Source organism: Chrysemys picta, chromosome 1 (genome assembly GCF_011386835.1).
Source record: "Chrysemys picta bellii isolate R12L10 chromosome 1, ASM1138683v2, whole genome shotgun sequence".
Lineage (NCBI taxonomy): Eukaryota > Metazoa > Chordata > Testudines > Emydidae > Chrysemys > Chrysemys picta.
Window position 1 is genome coordinate 296,890,528 of NC_088791.1, and position 26,506 is coordinate 296,917,033.

Genomic DNA, 26,506 nt, shown 5'->3' on the forward strand with positions numbered 1-26,506 from the left:
GGGGCTGGAGCTGCGCCCCTGGCCCCGGGCACCAGTCACGTAGGGTTACCGATACGTCCGGTTTTTCCGCAATCAAACCCCCGTCCGGGGGGAATTGCCAAAAAGCCGAACATGTCCGGGAAAAATACCGGACGGGCACTTCCTCTCCCGCGGCTGCTCTGCTCCTCCCCTGACTCAGACTTCGGCTCGGTTTAAGAGCCAAGCACCCGAGCCAGCGCTACCGGCTTCGGGCAGCCCCCGTGTCTCCGGACCCCGAGCCGCCGGCCGGGCACTTCCCTTCCCGGGCTCCAGCTGCTCTGCTCCGGCGGCGCAGGGTCTGGAGGCAAGGGGGCTGCCCGAAGCCCGTAGCGCTGGCTCGGGCAGCTTGGCTCTTAAACAGAGCCGAAGAGTCAGGGGAGGAGCAGAGCAGCTGGAGCCCAGGAGGGAAAGTGCCCGGCCGGGGACGCAGGGTCCGGAGGCATAGGGGCTGCCCAAAGCCTGAGCGCTACTGGCTTCACGGGTTTGCCGGGCAGCCTCCAGACCCTGCGCCCCCAGCTGGGCTCTTCCCCTCCCAGGCTCCAGCTGTGCTGGGGAAGCACCGGCCGGGGGCGCAGGGTCTGGCGGCTGCCCGGCAAACCGTGAAGCTGGTGGTGGTTGGGCAGCCTTTTTCGTGTGGCTGGGAGGGAGGAGGGGGAGTTAGGGCGGGGACTTTGGGGGAATGGGTGGAGTAGGGGTGGAGTTGGGGCGGGGCCAGGGCCCGTGGAGTGTCCTCTTTTTTTATTTTTTAAATATGGTAACCCTAGGAGAAAGGAACCATGGAACAAGAACGTAACGTCACAGTCCCGTTCCCCACCTGTCCTGTGGGGTCTTCTGGCCTTTAGAGCTACTGGTCAGGGCCTCCCCCAGTCTGCAGGGGGCCACCGGGTCTGCTGGTCTCCTCGCAGCCTCTGCTGAGGCTACAGGAGAGAGGCCTCTTCAGTTTGCAGAAAGAAAGAAATCTCTGGGGTGAGCACACAGCAGATGTCTGTTTTCCCAGGGCCAGATGCTGCCACCTTGTCACTGGAAGGGCCCGTGTGACCTCTGAACACAGATGAGGGAGGACGCCCAGCCTGGCTAGACAGATTCCTTCGTGCCATGGCTGGGGACAGAAGCCTGCAGCCAAAGCTCACACTGCAGGAAACAACCTGCAGAGGCCTTTCATCTCCCCAGGGTCAGACGTCACCACTAGGAGAATGTGAGCGCCGGAGCACTGGGGGAGCTGGCCTGAGATGGCATCCCAGGGCACAACCACTTGTGTCAAGTCCATTCTGATTCCACGCTCAGCAAAGATGCAGGGAGCTGTGCGGTCAGGAGAGGCGCTGGTCAGAATTTGCCAGTGGAACCGTTTTTCCATCAGAAATTGCCAGTTTGTCAAAATCCAAACGCTTCGTGGGAACACGTCGATTTGGACAAACCTTCAGACAGAAAGCAGGCAGGTTTAGCACGGAAAGCTGCTTGGCTCCCTGCCAGCTCACCCGCCTGCCCACCTGCTTGACAGGCTGATGGGGGGCCTGGGCTTCCAGGCTGCCAAGAGAAGCCCTGGCTCCCAAGATCCCAGGGTCCCCGAAACCCTCTCCTCGCGGGGATAATGTTCTGGTTACTGCACAGCTCTAGGAGGAGGGGAGGTATCCGATGCCCCACAAGCCACCAATCCTCCCTGCCAAGGTCCCAGTAACTACGACAGCCTGTGAGAACATCCTAACCTTTAACCTGCCAGGTGAAAGGGTGCGAGCTGGACCCCTCCCCGCCACCAGAGTCCAGCACTGCTGAGAAAGCCAAGTGTGGACTAAACTAAGCCCCTGGTTAACCCTTTCCCAGAGGAATCCAGAAGCCACTGATAATTGCAGGCTACATGGTGACCTCTCTCTCAGGTCACTCCCCCATCCTGGAATAGGGGTCGGTGAGTCGTGGACGAACGCCGTTCAGCTGGGAACATGCTCCCCCTTCTCGTGCCGAGGACTGCATGAGATGGGTGTAGTGGGCACTCCCGATAAAGGGGACAGTGTGACAGCTGCCTTTCAAATAGGCCCCAGGCATGGGGGGGCCACAGCACCCAATTCCTCTGTCCCCCCAACTTTCTTTGCTGCTTTAACGTACAATCACAACCTGCTCCGCTGACACCTCTGACTCCTGAAAGCCCTAACGCTCCAGGGAAGCAGGCCATGCCCTGCCCTGCCCTGGCTGCCCCGGGTGTTACCTCGGAGGGAATCGTTCCAGATTCCAATGGGTGGCAGGTCCAAGGAAGAGCCTTATCTGGGGGGAGGCTGTACCAGACCCGCCCGACCCAGGCAGGCTCCCAGGTACTCTCTGCTCGGGGCTGATAAGGCTCCTTAGCAGTTTCTTTCCAGACAAATTCTAGGTCAAGACACCTGAGAGCTCCACAGCAGGGCAGCATCCCCAGAGCGCAGCAGGGCGGGGGTTAGGGGGAGCAGTCGGTAGCAGCCCCTCGTACGGCAGGAGCGAGAAGTGCCAGCCTCTCTGCACAGAGCAGCAGCGTTCAGCCTGGGCCAGACGTGCTGGGGTGATGGGTAAGAGCGGGCTCGGAGAGCCAGAGGGTCTGTGGGGCAGCGCTGGGCCCTTCTGCTCCGCACTAGGGCTGGGTGGGCGTGTTCAGCTGGGATTGGAACCCACCAGCACTTGTGGGTGCGAATGTGGGGCTGGAATGCAACGTGGGGCACTCCCACCTCGCCCGGGGGCGACTAGGGGGAAGGGCAGAGAGACACCTGGGCTGAGACCCCAGCTCCAGGGAGACAGTCACTCCTGCCCAGCTGGGTTAAATTGCCCAGCTGTGTGACAGCCCCCCCATCCCCGAGGGGTTCCCCCCCCAACCCGGGTATGTCACAGCAGGGTAATGTGTGTATTGAACAGCAGGGGTTGCCAGAGACTGGCTGGGAGAGGCCTTTGGGGATGGAGGAAGCAGCACTAAGGTACATGCCAACCTCCCTACAGAGGAGGGGCCGTGCCCCGCAGGTGTGGGGCAAGGAGCTGGGACACTGCGCGGTGGGTCATTGTCTGGCCCAGGCCCTTCCTAGCCGGAGGCCGTGGCCGAGGCATTTCCTTCAGGTCACCTTCCGCTGCAGCTTGGCCACGGGCCCCCATAGCCACTAGCCCAGCCAGGGATCCCAAGTGGGGATTGTCACGGCTGGCTCTTCCCTGCCGCCAGCAGCTCTTCACTGCCAGGGAATTCCTGAAATCCTGTGTGCCCTCCCCCACCCACCTCCTGGGGCTGTGAGTGCCCCCCCGGACAGCCCCCCCCCCGAGCTCTGAGTGCCCCTGGCCAGTCCCTCCCCTCAGCCCCCCCCCACCTCCTGGGGCTCTGAGTGCCCTCAGCCTGTCCCCCTCCCAGACCCCGGGGCTGAGTGACCTTGGCCAACCCCCGTCCCTTCAGGAGGAACTCCCAGTACCCACCCAGCCGCCACACCTCAGGGTTCCCATCCCTGAGGCTCTGTGGCCATACCCCCACCAGGGCCGGCTTTAGGCCAATTCAACCAATTCCCCTGAATCGGGCCCCGGGCCCAAGCCACGGTACGGTATACCGGCAAGAGCCGGTGCGCTGTACCAGGGTGGCCCGGCTTCCCCAGGGGGCAATTTAAAGGACCTAGGGCTCCCAGCAGGGGCTGGAGCCCCAGGCCCTTTAAATTGCTACCAGACCCCCACTGCTGGAGCCCTGGGGTAGGGCTGCGGGGCTCTGGGGGCTATTTAAAAAGTCCGGGGCTCCCGCTGCCTCTACCGCCCCAGCCCTTTAAATAGCCACTGGAGCCCCGCTGCTTCCCCAGGGCTCCCGCGGCTATTTAAAGGGCCGGGGCGGTAGAAGCAGGGGAGCCCTGGGCCCTTTAAATAGCCCCCAGAGCCCTGGGATAGCGGGGGACTCGGGGGCTATTTAAAGCTGCCTCTGCTGCACCCCGTCCCTGCACCAGCCCCGCACCCCCTGCCCTGCCCACAGGCAGCCCCGTCTCCAGCCAGCCCTGCACCCCCTGCCCACAGCCAGCCTCTGCCGCACCCCCTGCCCTGTCTCCAGGCAACCCCTGCCGCAACCCCCCTGCGGCCCTGCCCAAAGCCAGCCAGCCCCACACACCCCTGTCTCCAGCCAGCCCCGCACACCTTGCCCTGCCTGCAGCCAGACCCTACCTCCAGTGAGCCCCTGCCCTGCCTCCAGCCAGCCCCATGTCCACTGGTGCCCTGCAGTTCCCAGGGCAGTAACCCTGCACACCTGCTTCAATGAGGAGGGCAGGGAGCAGCTGGGACCCACACATGTGCACACCGCTAGCGTGACCAGATAGCAAGTGTGAAAAATCGGGACAGGGGGTGGGGGATAATAGGATCCTATAAGAAAAAGACCCAAAAATCGGGACTCTCCCTATAAAATCAGGACATGTGGTCACCCTAGCACACCCCCAGGGAGTGGCGGGGACCCACACACGTGAAACGGAGCTCATTAATAACCGATCAACAGCATATATGATGCAATGTACTTAATATATAATTTTATTATTTATATAGTTATGGAAAGTAAATAATACATGGAAGAAATGAAAGGCTTTTTTTTACATTATTTTTTTTGTGTTAGTCATCCCTGCCGGGGCCCTGCCAAAAATGTTCGAATTGGGCCCCGCCCTTCCTAAAGCCGGCCCTGCTGGAGAGAACAGGAGGATTCAGTCAGCAGGGGCTGCCGATCCGTCCCATTCACCAGGGCTGCCATCCTGCGGCTTCAGCATTAGTGGCTGGGGTGACTTGGGGAAAGGTCTCAACCTCCCCACATCCCACTTCACTGCTGCCAGAATCCCTCCTGCCCCCCCCGCCCAGCTACAGTCCCCTCCCTACCCAACCTGGGTGGGGCTGGAGGAGAGGGGTCTGAGAACTTGAGCTGTGGATTGGAGGTGGAACAGCTGTCAGGGGCACGGAGGGGGAGGTGGCAGGAGCTCCCCGTACAAGGAGGGGGGTTGCCACTGGAGGTCACTAGGAAGGACAAGACTCCATCCTGGGGATCAGGAGGGGGAATCCATCCCTCAGAGGTGGGCAGGGGCTGGGTGGAAATGCTGCTGGTTCCAGGGGCCGTTAATCCCCCCTGATTCCTCCGAGGCGTCTGAGTCTCAGACAGGTTCTCGTTCCCTTGCAGCAGGAGGACGTCACGGCCAATGTGATGCACCAGCTCCGTATCATGCGGCACTTGTGCCAGGTGCCCGAGGCACTGCGGGGCCTGTGCCTCTGAGGCCACCAGCAACTCCCGCTCCCTGCTGCAGGTACTGCTCTGGCTCTCTGTAAATGGGGAGCTAGTGGAAGGGGAAATGGAGCCCCCTGGCACTCACAGAAAGCTGATTACAGAATGAGCCCGAACTGAGAGGCACCATATCCGCCCCCCTAAAGAGCCAGACTTCAGTGGTGATACAGCCCAGCTGGGGTAGCAACAGGATTGAGAACGAGGTAGGAAGTTCAGAGCAGCAAGGAAAGCCTGGAGGGGAACTTGAGAAGAGAGGTTGGAAAAGTGCAGCAAAGAGAAAGGTGCAGACCTAGCTGTTGGATCCAGGGCCCTGAGCTGCTATCAATGTCAGGGTGGGACTGGGTTCCCCTACCGGCCCCAGAGGAGGCGGCGTACACGCACCTGGAGAGGGTTCCCAAGCCCAGCAAGGGGGGCTACAGGCTGAGCAAGTGCCCCAGCGATGGCAGAAGGACTTCTGTCTGTGGAAAGACCTCTTTGGACTTTTAGTGTGAGGCAAGCTGGGCCCCAGAAGGGTGGACTAAAGGTGGTGACCTGGCCGGAGTTACCAGGCAGAGAAACTGCCGTGGTGCTGGAGCGACCATGGATGGGGGACGCTAGCCCAGCGAGAGGGCTGTGATGCCATGCCTGGCTGCCTAACGATGAGTAGATTCATTTATGATTGGCATCGTTGGCAGGATTGAGTTCCCCCTGTGATCCGTGAGGGAAGTCTCTCCAGCGGAGCACACTCCCTCTCAAAGCAGGGGGACCGGACATGATTGGTTGTAATTGCCAGCTGTGGGAGGGAGTGTGCAGCAGTGGTTAGTTAAGGGGCCTGGAAATAAGGACTGCTGGGTCTATTGGAGAGTGTCACTAGGAGCAGTGCATAAGATGAGGTGTCCTATCATGTTTACTCAGATCAGATTAGGACATAATAGAATGGCTGAAATAGTTTATTTTATTTGTATTGTATTATTTTGCAATTGTTAAGATCAGCATCTACTTAGCTCAGACTGAAGCATCTTATCTAATTTTTGAGATCTAAGTGTCTCCTCTTTGAGTGCGACGAGACAATTTAACACATTGTGACAAAGAATTTTCATTGCCACTTGTTATGATTTCAAGAAACAAACTGGTTTACTTTGAATAGGATTTTCGGTCAGAAACGGTTTCAATGAAATTTCCCCACCATCTCGATTCCTGGGCTCTATCTCTGCCTTTCGGGGGGATGGGGGGAGGTTGCTGTCTGTTAGAACAGGAGTCTGATTTGGATAGGGATCGAGACTTCTTCAATGTTTTTAATGAAGTAAATACTAATGGGAATTGTGTGATCATGGGAGATTTTAACTTCCCAGATATAGACTGGAGGACAAGTGCTAGTAATATAATAGGGCTCAGATTTTCCTAGATGTGATAGCTGATGGATTCCTTCACCAAGTAGTTGCTGAACCAACAAGAGGGGATGCCATTTTAGATTTGGTTTTGGTGAGTAGTGAGGATCTCTTAGAAGAAATGGTTGTAGGGGACAGCCTTCGTTTGAGCGATCGTGAGCTAATTCAGTTTAAACTAAATGGAAGGGTAAACAAAAATAGATCTGTGACTAGGGTTTTTTTTTTCAAAAGGGCTAACTTTAAAAAATTAAGGAAATTAGTTAGGGAAGTGGATTGGACTGAAGGACTTGTGGAACAGATGGATCAGACTGAACAGGTTCCAAACCTCTCGGAGGCTCTTACCTTCTAAACAGGGACGTCAGTTTTCTAGTAAAATCAGGAAAAAGAAAGGAGAAAACTCAAAAGAGGTTCCTCCTGGCGCTCACGTACGTGACCCCTAATACTCTTTCAGTCCTCAAAGAGAGACCTTGAGAAGGAGACTTGCTGAAGGAAAGCTACAGGGGACTCAGAGGTTTCCCTGGCCCTGAGCCCCTGTCCTGCCTGGCTGATGTCAGCATCTCTCTGTGAGGTCACCACCTCCCCAGCACCTTTGACCAATATGCTGAGGTCCTGCAGAAGGCCTTTGTGATGTCACTGTCACACCCACCCCTCCCCTGCAGTGCTAATGTCCTGCCACAGGCCAGACCCTTTGGAGGTTTGAGCTACTCTCTGTGGATCACCCCACTCAATGAGTGTTCATTCTAGGAAGCAAGCCGGCTAGACAGTAAAACAGCAGAGGCTGCTCCCAATGCTACACTCGGTTTCTCAGAAATGAGTAGACTTTATGGGCAGAAGAGACAGTTAGAGCATCTAATCTGACCCCCTGCATATCACAGGCCTTTCTGCACCATATGGGGCAGGCAGAGCTCTGCCTGGGCGCAGGGGGAATGGGATGGGGGTAGATCAAGGAAAGAGGGGTGGGGAATGGGTGTGAGGGAAAGAGCTCCTGTCCCAGATGAAGGAATTTGGGGGCAGAGGAAAGGACCCAGCTCCACAGAGAGGGGAGAGGGTTTCTGTGAGTGCCAGGGGGCTCCATTTCCCCTTCCACTAGCTCCCCATTTACAGAGAGCCAGAGCAGTACCTGCAGCAGGGAGCGGGAGATGCTTTTTGCGTCAGAGGCACAAGCCCTGCAGCGCCTCGGGCACCTGGCGCAAGTGCCACATGATACGGAGCTGGCGCATCACATTGGCTGTGACGTCCTCCTGCTGCAAGGGAATGAGAACCTGTCTGAGACTCAGACACCTCCGAGGAATCAGGGGGGATTAACGGCCCCTGGAACCAGCAGCATTTCCACCCAGCCCCTGCCCACCTCTGAGGGATGGATTTCCCCTCCTGACCCCCAGGATGGAGTCTTGTTGTCCTTCCTAGTGACCTCCAGTGGCAACCCCCTTCCTTGTACGGGGAGCTCCTGCCACTTCCCCCTCAGTGCCCCTGACAGCTGTTCCACCTCCAATCCACAGCTCAAGTTCTCAGACCCCTCTCCTCCAGCCCCACCAAGGTTGGGTAGGGAGGGGACTGTAGCGGGGGGGCAGGAGGGATTCTGGCAGCAGTGAAGTGGGATGTGGGGAGGTTGAGACCTTTCCCCAAGTCACCCCAGCCACTAATGCTGAAGCCGCAGGATGGCAGCCCTGGTGAATGGGACGGATCGGCAGCCCCTGCTGACTAGGGTTACCATACGTCCGGTTTTTCCCGGACATGTCCTGCTTTTCGGCAATCAAACCCCCGTCCGGGGGGAATTGCCGAAAAGCCAAACCTGTCCGGGAAAATGCCGGCCGGGCACTTCCCCTCCCGCGCCTGCTCTGCTCCGCTCCTCCCATCTCAGACTTTAAGAGCCGAGCTGCCCGAGCCAGCGCTACTGGCTTCGGGCAGCAACCCCCCTTCCTCCGGACCCCGAGCCGCCGGCCAGGCACTTCCCTTCCCGGGCTCCAGCTGAGCTGCTCCGCCCCTCCCCTCTCAGACTTTAAGAGCCGAGCTGCCCGAGCCAGCGCTACTGGCTTCGGGCAGCCCCCCACTGCCTCCGGACCCCGAGCCGCCGGCCAGGCACTTCCCTTCCCGGGCTCCAGCTGAGCTGCTCCGCTCCTCCCCTCTCAGACTTTAAGAGCCGAGCTGCACGAGCCAGCGCTACTGGGTGGGCGCTTCCCCTCCCGTGCTCCAGCTGCGCTGGGGAAGTGCCGGCCGGGGGCGCAGGGTCTGGGGGCTGCCCGGCAAACCGTGAAGCCGGTAGCGCTGGGGCAGCCCTCTCCCCATGGCTGGGAGTGGGAGGGAGGAGCGGGCGGAGTTAGGGCGGGGAAGGAGCGGAGTTGGAGCGGGGCTAGGGGTGGGAAAATGGTCGGGGCCAGGGCCCGTGGAGGGTCCTCTTTTTTTATTTATTAGACATGGTAACCCTAGTAAAGACTGAAGTAAGACAGAATGGCTGGTTTGCAGGCCAGGCATGTACAGCAATGGCCTCTTGTCAATCAGCTTAGCGAGGCACACCCATTACCTCGGGATTAGTCATTTTATCTGACAAATTTGCATCATCCTGTACTTCCTCTAAGTATAGCTGGGTGTTTCTTGGCATGTAAGTTTTCCTGTTTTTTTTAGTGCAGACTGGGAACTGCTTTTTCAGCACAGTGGCAGTGGATGGTACAGAGATCACTTTCTGGTACAAAACAAGAGCTTATTGGCTTTTGGCCTGGCATGGGGTGAGGTATGTTTCCAGAGCATTTAAGGTCCATCCTGCACCACTGAAGTCAATGGGAGCAGGGCCGGCCAGAGGATTCAGGGGGCCTGGGGCAAAGCAATTTCGGGGGCCCCTTCCATAAAAAAAAGTTGCAATACTATAGTAACATGTATTTGGAAATGTAAAAAATAACCAGTGAAATACATTCAAAAATTAATTTTTAATAATTTGAAAATACATGAAATACATTATTTAAAAACATTAAATACTTTAATGGTATGTATACATTTGCAATTACATAATGGGCTGTCACTGGGTGATGGTGATGGTTGGTGCCAATGGGCTGTCGCTGCCTGGGGGTGGCGCTGCTGTTGCCCAGGGCTGGGTGGGCAGCTGGGCTCTGGGTCGGGGGGTGCCCGGCTCACAGGGGCTGGGCTCGGAGCTGGGGGTCAGGGCTGTGGGGGATGGAATCAGGGGGTGCCCGGCTCAGAGGGGCTGGGCTCGGAGCTGGGGGTCAGGGCTGTGTGGGGGTGGGGTCGGAGCTGAGGGTCAGGGCTGGGGGGGGTCAGGGGGGTGCCCGGCTCAGAGGGGCTTACCATGCTGCTTACTCCCACCTCACCCCTCTCCCGGAGCCTCAGCGCACCGCGTCCAGGAGCGGCCCTGGACAGCGCTGCAGCAGCATGGCTCCACGGGACCTGAGCTCCCGCCACTCGGCCCGGAGTTCGGAGCCCCGCCCCCTTACCAGGTGGCTCTGAGCAGGAGGAGCTCAGGCCATGCCGCTGCAGCGCTGTCCAGAGCCGCTCCTGGACGCGGCGCGCTGAGGCGATGGGGGAAGGCGGAGGAGGGGGGGAGCCCCCGACATTCTCCTGGGGGCCCCGGGGCCTGGGGCAAATTGCCCCACTTGCCCCTCCCCACCCCCCGGGCGGCCCTGAATGGGAGTTGCATCACTGATTAGACCCAATCCAGAACCAAGGCCACAGGCAGGAGGTGAGACTGCATCCTTCACCTTGCAGTCACCACTAGAGGTATCTGGGATGTTCCTGAGACTGGCACTGATCCAGCTGTTTTCTCTCCAGCTTCCTGACAGACTGTCTTTGTTTTTCCTTTCATGAAATTTATTTTTCCTTGGTGCAGTGTCCGAGCCTGTCTTGAAGGTGTTTGGCAGTCACTTTTCTACAGCATTGTTATTTTATCATTTGCTGGTGTCTTGCAGTGCCCAGTAATGCCCGCTATCTGAGAAGGAGGCAGCCACATAATGCTAATTTGGGTACTAAGCAGCTGCTAGCAGGGGAATTAACCCTCAAAACAGGGTTCTGTTGCTATGTAAGCAAGGTTGCATGGGCCAGCAGTTATGGAGCCTATTTAAATAGGATAGAGTTCTTAATGCTTTCTACTGTGTAACTAATGCAGCTTTGCAAAGTTTATCCTAAAAAACAATAGTTGCTAGGTAGAGTAGGAATTAAGGCTTCAAGCTAGAAAGGTCAGTTCACTGTCTCTCTGCCACATACTGCTAAGCACAGAAGAACTCGGAGGAGTGTGAAACAAAGGCTTTAAAAAAGAATTTGACATTTAAAATTTAACAAATTTGCTATTTAGGAATTGTATTCCTGACATCATGATGCCTTCTCAACTGGCCTAGAACTCTGGGTTCTCTCACCCTGACTAGAATGCTATGTAAGATCTGCATAAGACAGTGCCTAGAGGCCTCTACTGTTACACATACAACGAAAAAGACAGCCCCTGCCCCAAAGAGCTTACAGTGTAAATATAAGATGAGAGAGAACAGATGGCTACAATGAACAAATGGGGGAGCACAAGGTAACAGTGAGGATATTCTGATTAGTGAAATGAGCCATGGTCACAGCACACCAGCTGCCTAGCCATTACTGAGTGTTGTGTAGGCATTACATCACAAGCAGGGATTTGAAGGAGGCTTTGTGGATTTTCACGGAGATATCCTCCGATGTATAAGGGTCAGCATATCAGAAAGAGGGCAGATGTTTATAAGGAAGTTGGACTAGTGGACGATAAAGGCTGGAAGCACTGGCAGAGCAGAGGTCAAGGCCAACAGCTTTATACCATATAATGCTGTGAAGTCACGTCATTTGTATTTGATGTGGTGGAAAAGGGAGAGCCAGTGGAAGATTGCAAAGAAATAGGCAGTTTCCAGGGTTGATGCAAGAAGCCTAGAAGATGACCTTTGCAGTAACTAAAGACAAGTCAAAAATGACATCCATATGGCAGGGATGATTATGGTGTTTTCCATAGTAACTGAAGAGTTTGAGGGAAAAGAGAAAAATCCCTCCAAGTTATTCCCTCTTCTGAGGGTTCTCTTCCATTTACCATTGTTGTACTGAGAGTTGGGCAATCACAACCATCTCTTTCAAGCTGCTGGGCATGACAGCCACCTTGTGTGTGTGTCAGAGAGAAGCAGCAGAACACCAGGGATGGCAGATGGAAGCCAAGACACAGCTAGAGATGCACCTGTAGAGTAGAATCATAGAATATCAGGGTTGGAAGGATCCGCAGGATGTCATCTAGTCCAACATCCTGCTCAAAGCAGGACCAATCCCCAGACAGATTTTTGCCCCAGATGCCTAAATGGGCCCCTCAAGGATTGAGCTCACAACCCTGGGTTTAGCAGGCCAGACCACTGAGCTATCCCTCCCCCCAGCAGTAACCCTGAGAAAAGTTGAGAGAGAACTTTTGGGTAAAGCTCTGGCTAGAAAGAGGCTCGGGACGGGACAAAGAAACTATTGCCTACAGTTTGAGTCCTACTGTGTTTAAAGAAACAGGACTTTGTGTACATTCTTTGTAAATAAACAGGATTGCATCAAAGAAATACTTGACTCCATCATTAATTTCTTCTCCTAATGGAAGCAACCAGCAAGACCCCAAAATTTGGCTAATCACTTGGCTCAAAAAGGGCAACACTATAAAAGTAAGAGTGAAAACGTGTCTATGACAAGTCTATATAATTTATTTTTGTATGTGTTTTTTCAAGAGGTTGACAAGGAATACTTGACTTTGAAGGGTAAAGGTGTGTTAGATGTAGGGGAGCAAGATTTTCTTTGCTTTTGATTGTATTAAAATTGTCAATGCCTGATTGCTTTTCATGACTACTCCTTAACTGCAAAAATGACCCATCAGTTGAGAAACACTGATCTAGAGCACCCAGACTAAACCTTGAGACTAATAAAATCACTCACTGAGTTAGGGGAAGTTTTGTCTAAAAAGAACTTTGGTCACACAGGAGAACTGTAACCTTTGAAATGTTTTATTTTTGGACCCTGATTCTGCATTAAGAACTGCATGGGCAGACCCCTGCACCTGCGTAGAGCCCCAAAGGAGAAGGAACGCGGTCCATCAATGTGCAGGATTGGGGCTTTTGTTTTCGCTTATGGAAGCATACTCTAGTTATGGCCCTTCATACTGTAGCTTAGAATAGCCTTACTATAGTATTTCATGGCATTAATGTGGAATATTGTAATGGTTTTTATGATTATTGCCACTTGAGTGAAGCAAAATTTTCATAATGAAATTAGGTAATACTTATCTGGTTCCATTACAGACTCAACTCAGGTTTTCTGAAACATCTGCAAATCTTTCAGTGAACATTAGCTGTGTTTCAAATGGGCCCAGAGCATGTTTTGAGCAAGCCTGGGGCAAGTAATGGTTTTAGGTGTCTTCTTCTTAGCCTATGCACAACATGCCTCAGGTGGCACATGCCCAAGATTCATCACCAAATTAGGTGCGAACCATGTGAACGGTTGTTTTATCCTGAAATGATTAAAAAAGTTTTAAGCAGAGTTTTGCTTTGAGGTCTTTACTTCATTGGAAGAAAGATACCATCTATGCAAACAAAGTAAACTCCACTCATGTGAGTCACCAAAATGAGATGCTGCTCACAGTAGATTATGAAGATAAATTCAAAATATGATTGCGTGTTCCACTGGGTTCCTCAAACTTGGCACTTCTTAGTAGGGTGTGAACATGCTAAGTTCTGCTAAGTTTCTTGGATTTGGCTCCTTGGCTGGAGAAAAAAAAGTGATGGTATCTCCTAAATGTCACCTGCTTGTGGCACCAAAATGAGAACTTACTCACAGTAACTTGTGCACATCTATAACCTTTCCTCTCATTTCTTACAGGAGCAATGACAGTTGTTAGCACTGTTGATTTTTAAATTATCATTACTTGGCACCTGAGTTACCACTTTACCAGTGATGTAACAAGACCCAGAGTGCCCTGATGCAAGAACAGGATAGAGGCCTCCTTCCTGATACCGAAAACTAAAATTTTGCTTACCTTACAGAGTAAAGAGATTAATTCTGATCGCTTACCTTACAGAGTAAAGAGATTAATTCTGATCAAGGGCTGCTCAACAAAGTACTCCTGTCCCACACATACCCCATCCCACACAGACCCCAGAATGCCCCTCTTCCCCCCACATAGACCCCTAGCAACTCTTAACCAGCCCCCACACATCCCAGCAGCCCTGACATACATCCTGATCACCTCAGCCCCACCAGCCACAGCCCCAATATCAACCACTCACTCACAACATCCTGGCTCCTAATCTACCCCACTGCCCCCCAACATCTCTTATTCTCCCCACAACTCACTCCATGACTCCCAAACATCCTCCAATAGTCCCCAACCCCTCATCCCACAGCTTCCAACACTCCCATTCACCCCCAGCCCCTCAACTACTGCTCCCAGGACCTTCCTGGCCATTCACTAGTGCCCCCTGGCTCAGCCCGCCAGTCCCATCCTGGACTAGGGTAGCTCCTCCTGATTCCAGCCACAGAATGACTCCATTTGCTCCCATCACCCACCCCACACTCACACTGCACAAGCCAAATGTGAGTGATGAGTTACATTGCAACCTGGTACATGGGTTCACAGTACCACTCTGGTTTTGGCCCATGATCCTCCATGCCAAGCTGCAACACCATTCACACAACTTTGGCCCAGCTGCCATGATGGAGGGGTGACTGGGCCAAACTTGAGTTATGCTGCAACCCCTCCACACATGGTCACAAGACAACTGAAATTTGGCCAAATGGATGGGCAGCAGGGCTAAATTTAAATGAGTGGTGTTGGGACCTCATATGCCACTTGAAGTGCTAGAGCACTGCTCCATCTGGTTGATCCCCCAGAAGCTTGTGGGCCCTAGCGTGACAGCACCATAGTTCTGTAACTATATCACCGCACCTCAGTGAGATGAACGGGGCAGTTCACACCCCTCAGAGCTATTGTTGCAGGCTCTCTGCAGTCCCATTTCCACATGGTTTACAGTTTTACACTCACATTTTTGAGGTTTTCTTCCCATCCGTGACACCTAGAGGCTTACCTTTACTCTTAATTCTTTTTTATGAGAGCTGAGATTCTGGAAACTAAAATAATAGTTTTCGATTGCTATCAGTACAATGCAGGGGCCTGTACCATGTATTTCTGAGTTCTGATCCCATGGGCATTTACTTCTTAGGAGTTGCTGGAGAGGATGGTAAGTCAGTGCATAAACTGACTCATCTCTGTTACAGCACCTAAACCAGTGGTTACCAAACTTTAACAACCTGTGAACCCCTTTCACTAAAATGTCAAGTCTCGTGAACCCCCTCCTAAAAATGAATATTTCCAGGGATTTTCTTCTTTACCGGAGTATAAATTATAAAAGCAGTGATCTTGGAAATGTAAACTTTGTTTTTATGACATGCTTATTACACAGTATTTATTATTAATTATTATTTCATTAAAGTATTCCTATTACATTATGAAAAAGGCAACACTTTTCCAAGATCTCACTTTCGTAGCTCGTATCACTTTGAATAAGCCTGTTATAAGACAAGGCTCCTATGTTTCATCAAAGAGTATCAGATGTGAAACAGCATGAAGGTATTTAAGAAGCCAACTCAGAGTTCCTCCTACACAAGCATTCAGGTCTTGAGCAGTGCAGGCAAACAATGCACATTACAACAAAGCTTAAACTTGCTCTTCATAATAATTTTAAAAACAATACTAGCTGCCTTTTTAATTTTCAAAACAGCAAAAAATATCCACCTCCCTTTCCATTTTTTATAAGGAGTTTTGAAGTTTAAATCTCCTCAGTGTGATAGAGATGCTTGCTTAGATCTGCTTAGCTCTTAGAAGTCTAGGGGCTCCAGGGTGCCTAGGGACAGCTCTGGCTGCCATTAGGGAATTTTCCCCCGAGAACCCCTTGTAACATTTCGTGAACCACTGACCTAAACTGACCCATTATTTATCTGTATCACAGTTGTGCCTAGAGACTTTGACCAACCCAGGCACTACACATAGTAACTGAGTAACTGGACAGTCTCTGCCATAGAGTCTAAGGGCTGGATCCTGTAAACACATCTGCGTCGTAGCCCCCCTTCCCGACTTAAACGGGCTTTGTGCAGACTCGAGGGGCCCCCTGCCCTGCAGATCCATGGCCTAAAAGACGAGATGTAACAAGTGGATGGGGTGAGGGGGGAGAGACAGCAATAAAGTAGCCGAGCTGGGTGTCCGGCGGTAGCAGGAATCCCACCCAGCGCCCCTGAAGCGGGATTTGCTCTATGTGACCCTGCAAACCCGGAGGAAGGTTCCCGGCCCCGTGCAGGGCTGGCAGATCTGGGGGAGCAAAGGCGGAGGCGCCCCGCCGAGCGTGCCCGCACTTTGGGGCCAGGGCCCGGCAGCAAAGGACACCGCTGCGCCCCGGCGCAGGCAGCCCCCTCCCCCCGCGGCGGCGGCTGCCAGGCCCAGCTTGCCCCGCCCCCCCCCGCCAGGCGCCGCCTCCTTTCTCCGCCCCCACGGGAGGCTCCGGCAGTGCCCCGCACCTTAGCGCTCGGACTGGACTGCGAGGGGAGCTGGTCCCAGCCTGAAGCGCAGCAGCCCCGAGCCAGCCCCGGGCCTTGAACCCCTTTAACCCGCCGCCGCCCAGGCTCGCTCGCTCTCCCCTCCCCCCGGTCTTGTCCCTCCTGCAGCTCGGGCCGCCGCCGCCATGGTGAAAGTGTCGTTTAACTCCGCCTTGGCGCAGAAGGAGGCAGCCAAGAAGGACGAGGAGAACAGCCAGGTGCTCATCCTGGGCCCGGACCCCAAGGTGAGCCGCGGGGCGGGGGAAGCCGCGGCCTGCTCCAGCTGTACGGCTGGGGGGGGGGGGGTGATCAATAATCACATTGGTGAGATCCGGGGCGGGGGGGGGGGAGGGGTGGCAAGTGGCTTTGTCCGGCGGGGGAGGGGGGAGATTAGCTAAAGCCCCACTGGGAGCTGGAAGTGAGAGCGAGCGGGGGGTGTGGAACGGGAGCTTTGCAGCCTGGGCTCCTTGCAAACAAATCCGCCTCTGATTTATTGATGGGAGACGAGAGGCCTCCTGGGGAAAGACAAATAAGGTGACTGCTAACAATCCATGTCCAAATGCAGGGCGGCAGAGCGAGGGGAGCAGCAGGCGCTGCAAAGCTGGGGCCAGTGAGCCCCTTGCCAAATCAGGCTTCTAAAATGGCTGACGTGAGAACAAGCTTTACAGCTCTGTTTCCCTGTACTTTGGGTTTTTTGTAGCCCGACAGCGCTTGGATTACGGCCAACTTGGCTTTTTTATGCTGCGTTCTTCTCCTTTTGTGGTGGCCAGTCCGGATCCGTCGTTCAAGTTCGCTAGAGGGATAGCAAAGGGCTGCTGGTTTCTTGTTTAGGAACAGCATAGTTAGCCCTAGGAAAAGATGTATTAGATTGAGTCCGTCCCTCTACAAATGCAGCATATACTAGCTTACGAATAGAGAACGAATCTGATATTCAACTACATTTGATCGTAGCCAAATGTCTCTTCTGCAATAGGGCAAAAGTGACAAGGTTAGAGTGTCCTGTGTGTGTTTGATCAGTTACAAAATATTAACAGCTTGTATGGAAAAAGCACAAAGTTAGTGTCCAGCAAGACACAGGATGAGACATTAATCCACCTGATGACAATCAAATGAAGTGTGTTGGAGCGCTTTGATACATTTGGGAAATTGCTTCAAGTATTTATTCCTTTTTTATGATGGTGGAACTGTTATTGGAAATCTGATTACATTTCTGCTGTATCTTAATTTCAGAGGTAGAGTTTGTGTCTGTCTGGGCTGAAACTTTGCACGTTTAAAAAAACCCACAAAAACTAAAACTGAGACATTTAAAATTGCACGTTGCACGTAATCATAAACATCTTTCAGTTTTCATATGCTTTCATAATCTTTTATGTGTCGCACATCCAAATTGTGTAGTTGGGTCTGTTGGACATATACTGTTTGTCAGCTTTCTAAACCTATAGCTGTTTTAAGAAAATATTTGGGGTACAAATTAAAGGCCAGTCTTTCTCAGGCAAAACTTTTGAGGTGAAACCCTACCCTATTGAAGTCAATGGGAGTTTTCATGTGGACTTGAATGGGACCAAGAGTTCATTCCTGTAGAGTTTAGTAGTTTCAACTGAATAAGGTACAGGATTAGAAATTACGTTTGCTCTGTTTATTACTGTTTTGCTTGTCTGGAAACAGAAACGTCAAACATTTACTAGACAGATTAAAAGGTTGTCTAGTTTCACTGTAGCTACTTATTAAGTTCCTCTGGATCCTCGGCTTGTTACCAGATGTACTGGCCAAAACTTGCCTGACCAGAGCTTAAAAAACAGCTTTAAAATAAAATGTACAGGCAGGAATTTTAAAATAAAATTCCAGCAGCAAATGAGCATTCTTCAGGGATGGTGAGGCTTTGAATCTGTCCTGGACACACTTCTGTTAGTTGTCAGAACTGGTCCCAAGGAATTCTCCTGAAATGGCCTTTTCAAGCAGAAGTAAAAGAAATTCTAAGTAAAGATACTTATCTGAGGTTTTGGGAGAGGAAGTTGCCCAACACCCACCAGTGGACTTGTCAATATTGAGATGCTGTTTTGTAACTGAACTCTCAAAGGGTCTAAGAACCACCACAAATCTTCCTTCCACTTTCACTTTTTCAACCTTGTCATCTTTACTATAAACACAGCAACATACGCATTAAAACATTACCAACTCAAACCATACCAAAACAAAAAACTATACTGCACACACAATTCTCTCTGGGGAGAGGATGAGAGAGAGAATAAATCACACATGACAGATGTTAGTCACATTGTTTAATGCAATGCTGGAAGGCGCTTAGTTACTAAGGAGATGAGGGTGTTATGAGAACATGTATATTAAGCCAGTATTTCATAATGTATTGAGCTTATATTGCAGGATAACAATAGGTCTAGAACCCAAGTACAGACCTAAAATATACGCTGCTGTAATTTTTTTTATTTTATTTATTTATTTTTGAAAAAGTCCTGGGAGACATTCTATTCTCAGGTTTAAAGAAAAAATAAGGAAAGGGAAAGTGGAAGAAGATTGGCAGAGGTAAGCATATGTAATTGCATGGTCAGCATTTACCCCCAGACTCCAAGGAGAGGTGATAGCAAACCAGATGATCTTCATGTACAAAGGTAGATCTCTGGTATGACCAAAAGGGACAGAAGCTGAAGCCAGGGGGGAGTGGTACTACACAAAGGTGGCATAAAACTCCCTTTGCATTGCCTTGCTCTGCTGCATGCCATCTTCATCACATTGTACTGGAGCAGCTCTCTACCTCTGCTGTATTTTATTGCAAGATCACCCTGGAGGTAATCCTCCCTGGGCTGGTTAGACAGGGTTTGCAGCCAAAGTATGCTGGCGATGTGGCACGGAACAGCCAAGGCACACCTGAGGACCTAGCCAATAATCTCTGAAGAAGGGAATGATGAGAAATGTGGTGGCAGAGGGGAGAGAGATATTTTAAATAGATATTTATGCTAACTTTTTATTGAACTTCTCTTACAGTGTAACTTCCCCATAGTGTAATGCTTTTACAATAATGTGTTCGAACTGGTTACATCAATAAATAAAGAATTTTTTTCACAAGTTAGAAGTACTAATCTCTGTGTTTGCATAGTTATCTATCAAGATATTATTTTGGAATTGCAAAAATGACTCCCTACTTACAGTTGCTGAAGGCATTCCATTCGGAACCTCTGATTTAAGTTTTATGGAGATGCCTGAAACCTTCTGATATTTGACAGAGCTTGCTCAGTAGAATAAGTCCCCACTAAAGGGTTCTGGGTCCTCAGCAAACTTCAAAGGCTGTTGGTCAATTCCTTCAATACCAGACATCAACCTGGCTTCTTCAAGGCTGTAGGTCTTCATAACTTCACCACATAAAGCCATATTTGATGAAGTCACACCTTGGTGGGTGATAGCCAGTTTTTGGTTAGCTTAGATTTGGATAATCATGTCTTTGATCTTAGACCACTGTACTTGTAAGATTACAGATAAAGGTGTGTTGGCATTGTATACTATGTTATGGTGCTTGTTTTGGTGTCAGGAAAACTAAATTTACTCATTTTAAATATATAGGGAAGTTTATGTAGCTGCTTTTTATTCTCCAGAGATTTCCTTCTTTTCCCTGGTAGCATCATTTTTTGGTGGAGGCCTGGCAACTCTATCCCTGTCGGCAAAAGTTTTCTCTGTGGGGACTCTTTTGACCTCTCTCCAAAGCGAGGGAGAAGCCTTTGATAGGAGATTCTGCCAACCTTCCCCTGACAATGTAGATGGCTAAACTGGACAGCTTGTGCCTGCCTCAGGAGTATGATAGATTTGCCTGCTGTGTATTTTAGGGTGCCAGTACTAAAGAAACATAGGAAAGAGAATTGGAGCAGGCTGACTTCCCTCTTCCTCTCCCACTGTTTTGGTGGGGGTGTTACTGAACTTGTCCCAGACCTCAAAAGAAAATAACTAACCTTCTAGTTCAGGTCCAAAGGATGTGCAAATGTCTCTTGCTTCCTTATTTGGCCATACAGGTTCATCTGTCCTCAAATGAGTGCAGGAGGGAGAGGCAAGGATGTTGACTTTTACATAACAAAGTTTTTCTGCATGAGGAATCTTAGATTTATTTTAACTTTGAGATTCTTGGGAAAGGGAGTAAAGGAAAATGAGTGGCTAGTTGCCACCCTTTGAGGTAAATTCTTGCATGGTCATCTATACTACTGATTAAATAATATACCTCCTTAAAAACAACATCATGATGGTCTTTGCACAATTGCCTATAAAGCTCCTTTGAGGATGTTGCCAACAATTGAGTGAACAACACACACAAAGTAATTACAAATTAAAAGAAAAAAAAAAAACTTGTTTCACTGGAACTCTACCAAAAACAATTGCTGTTAATGGTATAGCTTGGAAACTTGGGATTCATTTCTTGAACTTTCTGACCTTGAGCTGGGAACATTGGTTGCAAATCTTTCTTCAAGCAGTAGAAATGAACATATTGGAGCAGAGGAGCTCTTGGAAATGGTCCATATCTTACTTCCTTTTGTGTTTCTCTCGTTTTAAATCTCTTCCTGACTTGAACGGTAAATATGAAACTTTGCTATGGTGAAATACTGTTTCCCTCATTTCCAGTACACTGATATTATATTTTAAACAAGATATTTGTACCACACTACCACAATAACTACCTTGGCAGTTGTTTGTCTCACCAGCCACAAAATAATGTTGATGTCCATGAATGCCATTTCAGGTTAAATCAATTCAGTACATGGAAGGGAGGATACATGGGCAGACAGAAAATTGTTTTACATAGACTATTTCTAACTATCTTCTCTGTTGTCAGATTAACAAACTGATACTTGGGTACATTTTTTTTTAAATGTATCTGGAGAACTATTTTTTGCATAAAATTATGTCACATAAATAGTGTTCCCATAAGTAGATATGCCCTTACACTATACAGTGCTTAGAAAAATAACATGCATTGTACTATAATGTGCCATTACAGGTGATGACATAAAATTATTTTGAAATGCATGTTTCTACAAAATTTCACTTATGTTCTATCACAGAGGTTTCAACCTGTGGTCCGTAGACCCCTGAGGATCCGCAGACTGTCTTAAGATTACCAAAGGGGTCTGCACCTCCATTTGAAATTTTTTAGGGATCTGAAAATTAAAAAAGGTTGAAAACCACCGATCTATCACATCCCTAAGTACACTTTTTGATGTGTGTATATATATTTTCCTAATAAGGTCTAAAGAACTTGGCTTCAATGTAAACATTATATAACTATTTAATGTATTCTGTACATAGTAGAGCTGTTCAGAATCTGCAGTTGCTGTTCTGTGGGAAATTCTAACACTTGAAACTTTTGTTTTTGTTTTGAATCAGAGTGAAAAGCTGAAATTTCCTGCAAAACAATAGTTCTAGAAAACTTCAGTTTGAAACTATCAAATCATATCATTTTGATAATGTCAAAGCATAAATATACATATTAATTATAATTTGTTAAATAGAGTATAATGAAATTACTAGTTTAATATATAAAAGTTAAAACAAAAATGAAATTGAAACTTTTACTGTGTCAGTATGAAACATTTTTTACTGTATTGAAATTAGAGAGTCAAAATGATTTGTTTTGACTTTTCCTGTTGAAAAAAAATCTTCAAAATTGACATGTTCCTGTGAAACGTTGATTACTCTGGAAATTTAATAAAGTAGCATTAATGGTATACTTGCAGGCTCTGTATATAATTGATGTATAGTAGACAAACACTCCAGACACTTAAATGTGTACAAAACCACTTTCTCTCCATGTTTCTCAGCAGTTTTATGTAGTAATTTTTTGCATTGCTAAGACTAATTTTTACATAAATATGTATTACAGTGTACTTGCAAAAACATTATGAAGTATTGTAATTAAAAACTAAACTACAATTGACAGAATAAATGCTGAAGTAATTCAGTGATGCATTACCTTTTGATATAATTTTTTCCCCACTTGATGACTGGCAAAATTCTGTACATTGCATTGGATTACCCAGTCACAGGTGTAAATTAATAATACAGGGACTCCTCACTTAAAGTCATCCTCGTTAACCTTGTTTCGATGTTAAGTTGCTGATCAATTAGGGAACATGCTCGTTTAAAGTTCTGAAATGCTCCCTTCTAACATCCTCCGTTTGGCAGCTGCCTGTTTTGTCCACTGCTTGCAGGAAGAGCAGCCCCTTGCAGCTAGCTGGTGGGTGGTTGGAACCAGCGTGGAGCAGCAGCCCCTCCTATCAGCTCCCCACTCCCCTAAGTTCCCTGTGCAGATGTCCCTCCCCTCACTGTCATGTGCTGCTCCTGCCCTCTGCCTTGGAGCTGCTCCCAGAGGCTCTTGCTTGCTGTATGGGGGGAGGGGTGAAAAGGGGGGCTAATATCAGCGTATCTCCCCCTCCCCCCTGCTCATGCATCCTGCTTACCCCATCTTCCATAGAGCAGGGGGGACACAAGACCAACGGAGGGAGCTTCTAGGCCAGGCCTGCACAACTTGTAAAGCGGCGAGGGCCATATTACTCCAAAGAAAACAGCTGAGGGCCGAAACCCCCCAAGCGCCGCCAACCCCCCCCCCAGCACCACCCAGCCCCCCCCAAAACACAACCCCCCACCCCCAGCGCCGCCTGCCTGCCCCACGGAAACAAGACCCCCAGCACCGCCGAAACACCTCCCTCCCCCCCCCCCCAGCGCCACCTGACCCGTGGAAACAAACCCTCCTTCTCCAGCGCCGCCCCACCGAAACAGCAGTATTGAACCTCGGTAATTTGTTATAGCGGGCCCTTAAGGTAGTATAATTAAGGGAAAAGAAAAATGTCTTTTTGCTAGAAGTAGAATAAGATCTTCCCCCCACTTTGTAATCAATTGCCCTGTTGAATGAATGAAAGATGTGAATGAGGAAGGTGTGGAAGGCAGGCACCTCCAGACAGCTGCAACCCTTGGAGAGGGCAGGGCTGGCTCTAGGATTTTTGTCGCCCCAAGCAAAAAAAAATTTTGGCCGCTCCCCCTTTTTTTTTCATGCCCCTCTGCCCCTGGCCCTGCCCCAACTCCACCCCTTTCGAACCCCTTCCCCAAATCCCCAGCCCCGCCTCCTCCCGCGGCGTGCTGCATTCCCCCCCCCCATTGCTTCCTGCGGGCCCCCCACGACCTCCCGCCCTAGCTCACCTCTGCTTTGCCTGCTCCCCTGGGCGTGCCGCCACTCCGCTTCTCCCCCCTCCCTCTCGGGCGAGGGAGGGCAGAGAAGCGGAGCAAAGGTGAGCTAGGGTGGCAGGGCGCAGGAAGTAATGGGGGGGTAGAGGAATCGCTCCCCGCTCCAGCTCACCTCCGCTCCACCACCACCGCCTCCCCTAAGCGCACGCCGCTCGACTTCTCCTCCCTCCCAGCCTTGCTGTGCAAAATAGCGGTTTTGCGTGCGGCAAGCCTGGGAGGGAGGGGGGAGAAACGGAGCAGTGGCGCGTTCAGGGGAGCAGGCGGAGCGGAGGTGAGCTAGGGTGGGGTTGCACAGGAAGTAATGGGGGGTAGAGGAACCACTCCCCGCTCCAGTTCACCTCCACTGCCTCCCCTGAGCGCCCCGCTGCTCGGCTTCTCCTCCCCCCCAGCCTTGCTGCACAAAACAGCGGTTTCATGCGCAGCAAGCCTGGGAGGGAGGGGGAGAAGCGGAGCGGCGGCAGCGCGCTCAGGGGAGCAGGCGGAGGCGGAGCGGAGGCAAGCTGGGATGGCAAACTGGGGTGGCGGGGGCACCGGAGTCGGCGCCTATGATGGCCAGCACCAGAATGCCACCCCTAGAAATGTGCCGCCCCAAGCACCTGCTTGTTTTGCTGGTGCCTAGAGCCGGCCCTGGGAGAGGGGATGGGAGCCAGACCAGATCAGTAGAACAGGTCCGCCACCGATTCGCCGCTCGCCTCCTCAGCCCTCCTCCCCCGGCTCTCTTACTCAGCCCCTGCCACTTCCTGCCCACTCACCTCCTCAGGCCCTCCCCACCCCTTCAGCTCGCCTACTCACTCCCCGCCACTGCCTGCCCGCTCCCCTACTCAGTCCCCCTCCCTCACCCGCCACTTGCCTACTCACCCCCCCCACGGATCGCACAGTGAACCCACCTACTCAACCCCCGCTGGCCACAGTGAGCCCAGGACGCATGTTGTGCAGGCCTGTTCTAGGCAGTAGCTGCTGGTCTTAGCAAGCTGATTTAATTAACAAGGCAGTGTACTTAAGCCTGGGGTCAGCTACTTAAAGGGGAAATGCGCATTTTTTCTCTCACACACAGGGTGTGTGTCTCTGTCTGCCCTCCCTCCTTTCCTGCTGTCTTGTAGAGTGTTGAGAGTTAACCCTTGAGGGCTCAGTCAATTGCTAGTTCGTTTAGCAGTAAGGCATTCCCTGGGAAATATCCACCCTCTGACTCCTCCACCTCAGCCAAGCTTCACAATCATCATCACTGTGTACCAGGTGAAAAAAATGTCCCTGGAAACTAACTCCCTCATTTACATTAATTCTTATGGGAAAATTGGATTCGCTTAACATCATTTCGCTTAAAGTCACATTTTTCAGGAACATAACTACAACGTTAAGTGAGGAGTGCCTATACAGCATTAATTACCTTACCACTTATCTGGTGCTTTTTATCCTGAGTGTGAATTAATGTGCTTTTCATTTATAGACTCAAAGCTCTTTACAAAACTGTATATCATTCCCAATTTTACAGACAGGGAAACCAAAACAGAAGAGAGAAATACCAAGGGTTTGAAATGAAAGTTTTGCAACAGACTTCAGTGGGTGTAGCATCTGGCCCATGGTCACACAGTGTGTCAGTGACAGACTCTGAAATAAGGCCCAGGTCTCCTCACTCTCAGTGGACCATGCCACATCCAGTAGCAAGATTCTTCTGTCTAGCAGCCATACAAAATTAGCATGAAAAATTGCCAGCCAAGGGACAATAATTTACTTGCCCACCCTTAACATGACGGTTACTCCTGGGGGAATTCTGTGCCTAAAAATTCTGCAACAAAAAAATAAAAATTCTGTGCACAATATTTTAAAATTCTGCTTTTTTTATTTGTCAAAATAACACAATATAATCACACCAGTTTCAATTATATTTGGTCATTTTATTTCAAAATACCTGTCAGCAAGTAAGTCTGTAACAATACTGACAACAAAAAAGATGCAGCAAATGTTTTTTGACAAATAGATTCCTTACTAGGCATATTAATACAGAACTCTGAGTAATAATACATTTAAACTATAATAAAGAACTGTATTTCCTGCACCCCTCAGAAGCAGTGCAATGGCTTGGGGGTGTCAGGGGTAATGGAGGAGCTGAGGGAGAGGGAAGTAAATTGCTGGGAAGGAGCCTGGGTGTGAACTTGAAGGGTTATTGGATATGGGTGGGAAAAGTATGGAACAGGTTTTTTTGGGGGGGACAGAGAGGGATTGTTAGGGAGCTTCCCCCATGCAGACCTTGAGTGACCTGTAGCCTTCCACATTCAGTCAGGCACATCTGCCCGCATCCCCATGTGTTCCTACACCCTCTCCCCCGATCAATATATGGCCCTGCACCCCATCCCCACGTGGCTCTGTGCCCCCACCTAGGCACTCCCCAGTCACTATGTGTCCCTGTCCCCTCTCCCCCGTCCCCATGTGTCTCTATGCCTCCAATCAGCCACCCTCTGTCCCTATGTAGCTCTGCACCCCCTCCCCCATCACCATGTGGCCCTGCACCTCCCTCCTCCCTGTGGTCCTGTGCCTCCACTCCCATTCAGCTCCTGCCCCAGTCTGTCCTCCCCCACTAGCCCTTATGAGCCCTTGTCCGACCCTTCAGCAGCCCCATTCTGTCTGTCTCCCCATAGCCCCTGTATTCTGATCTGGCCTGACAGGTGCTGGGAAGAAGGCAGGCTTTTTCTCTTACCTAGCTGGCTGGAAGCTGTTGCTCTGTTCTATTGCCACAATGCATTCTGGTGGTCAAAAGGCGGAACTGCAGAAGTTATTTTCTGCTGGGAGTTGCTGCTGTTCTTGTGCCACAGCGCCCTCTGGTGGGCAAAAGGTGGAACGGTGGCAACATTTCTGCAGAAGTTTTTTTTCTGCGCAAAAAAACAAAAATATGTGCAGCTCATTAATTATGCATGTGTGCAGTAGTGCAGAATTCCCCCAGGAGTAGACTGGAATACTATACTGATATTTTGTTTGCTGTTCAAAACAGAAATTGCTTACTCCAAGTGGTTGGACAAGCTGAATTTTGCAAAGCTGCTGTGTGTGATACTGTTTGGTTAATTCACCTGTTCAGCATTTGTAGTTGTAGAAAATCCTCTTGTTATTTAGCAAAAGTATAAAG

At 50.5% G+C, this 26,506-nt stretch overlaps 1 protein-coding gene across 1 annotated transcript in view; it reads left to right on the top strand.

Moving 5' to 3' along the window:
• The first annotated feature begins 16,056 nt into the window (after positions 1 to 16,056).
• Positions 16,057 to 26,506, top strand: part of ITM2B (integral membrane protein 2B) — a 33,303-nt gene continuing 22,853 nt past the window's right edge. Inside the window, exon 1 of the mRNA XM_008168410.4 lies at positions 16,057 to 16,403. Within this exon, the coding sequence (XP_008166632.2) occupies positions 16,305 to 16,403 (99 nt within the window). The 5' untranslated portion in view covers positions 16,057 to 16,304. The remainder of the gene's footprint in view (positions 16,404 to 26,506) is intronic.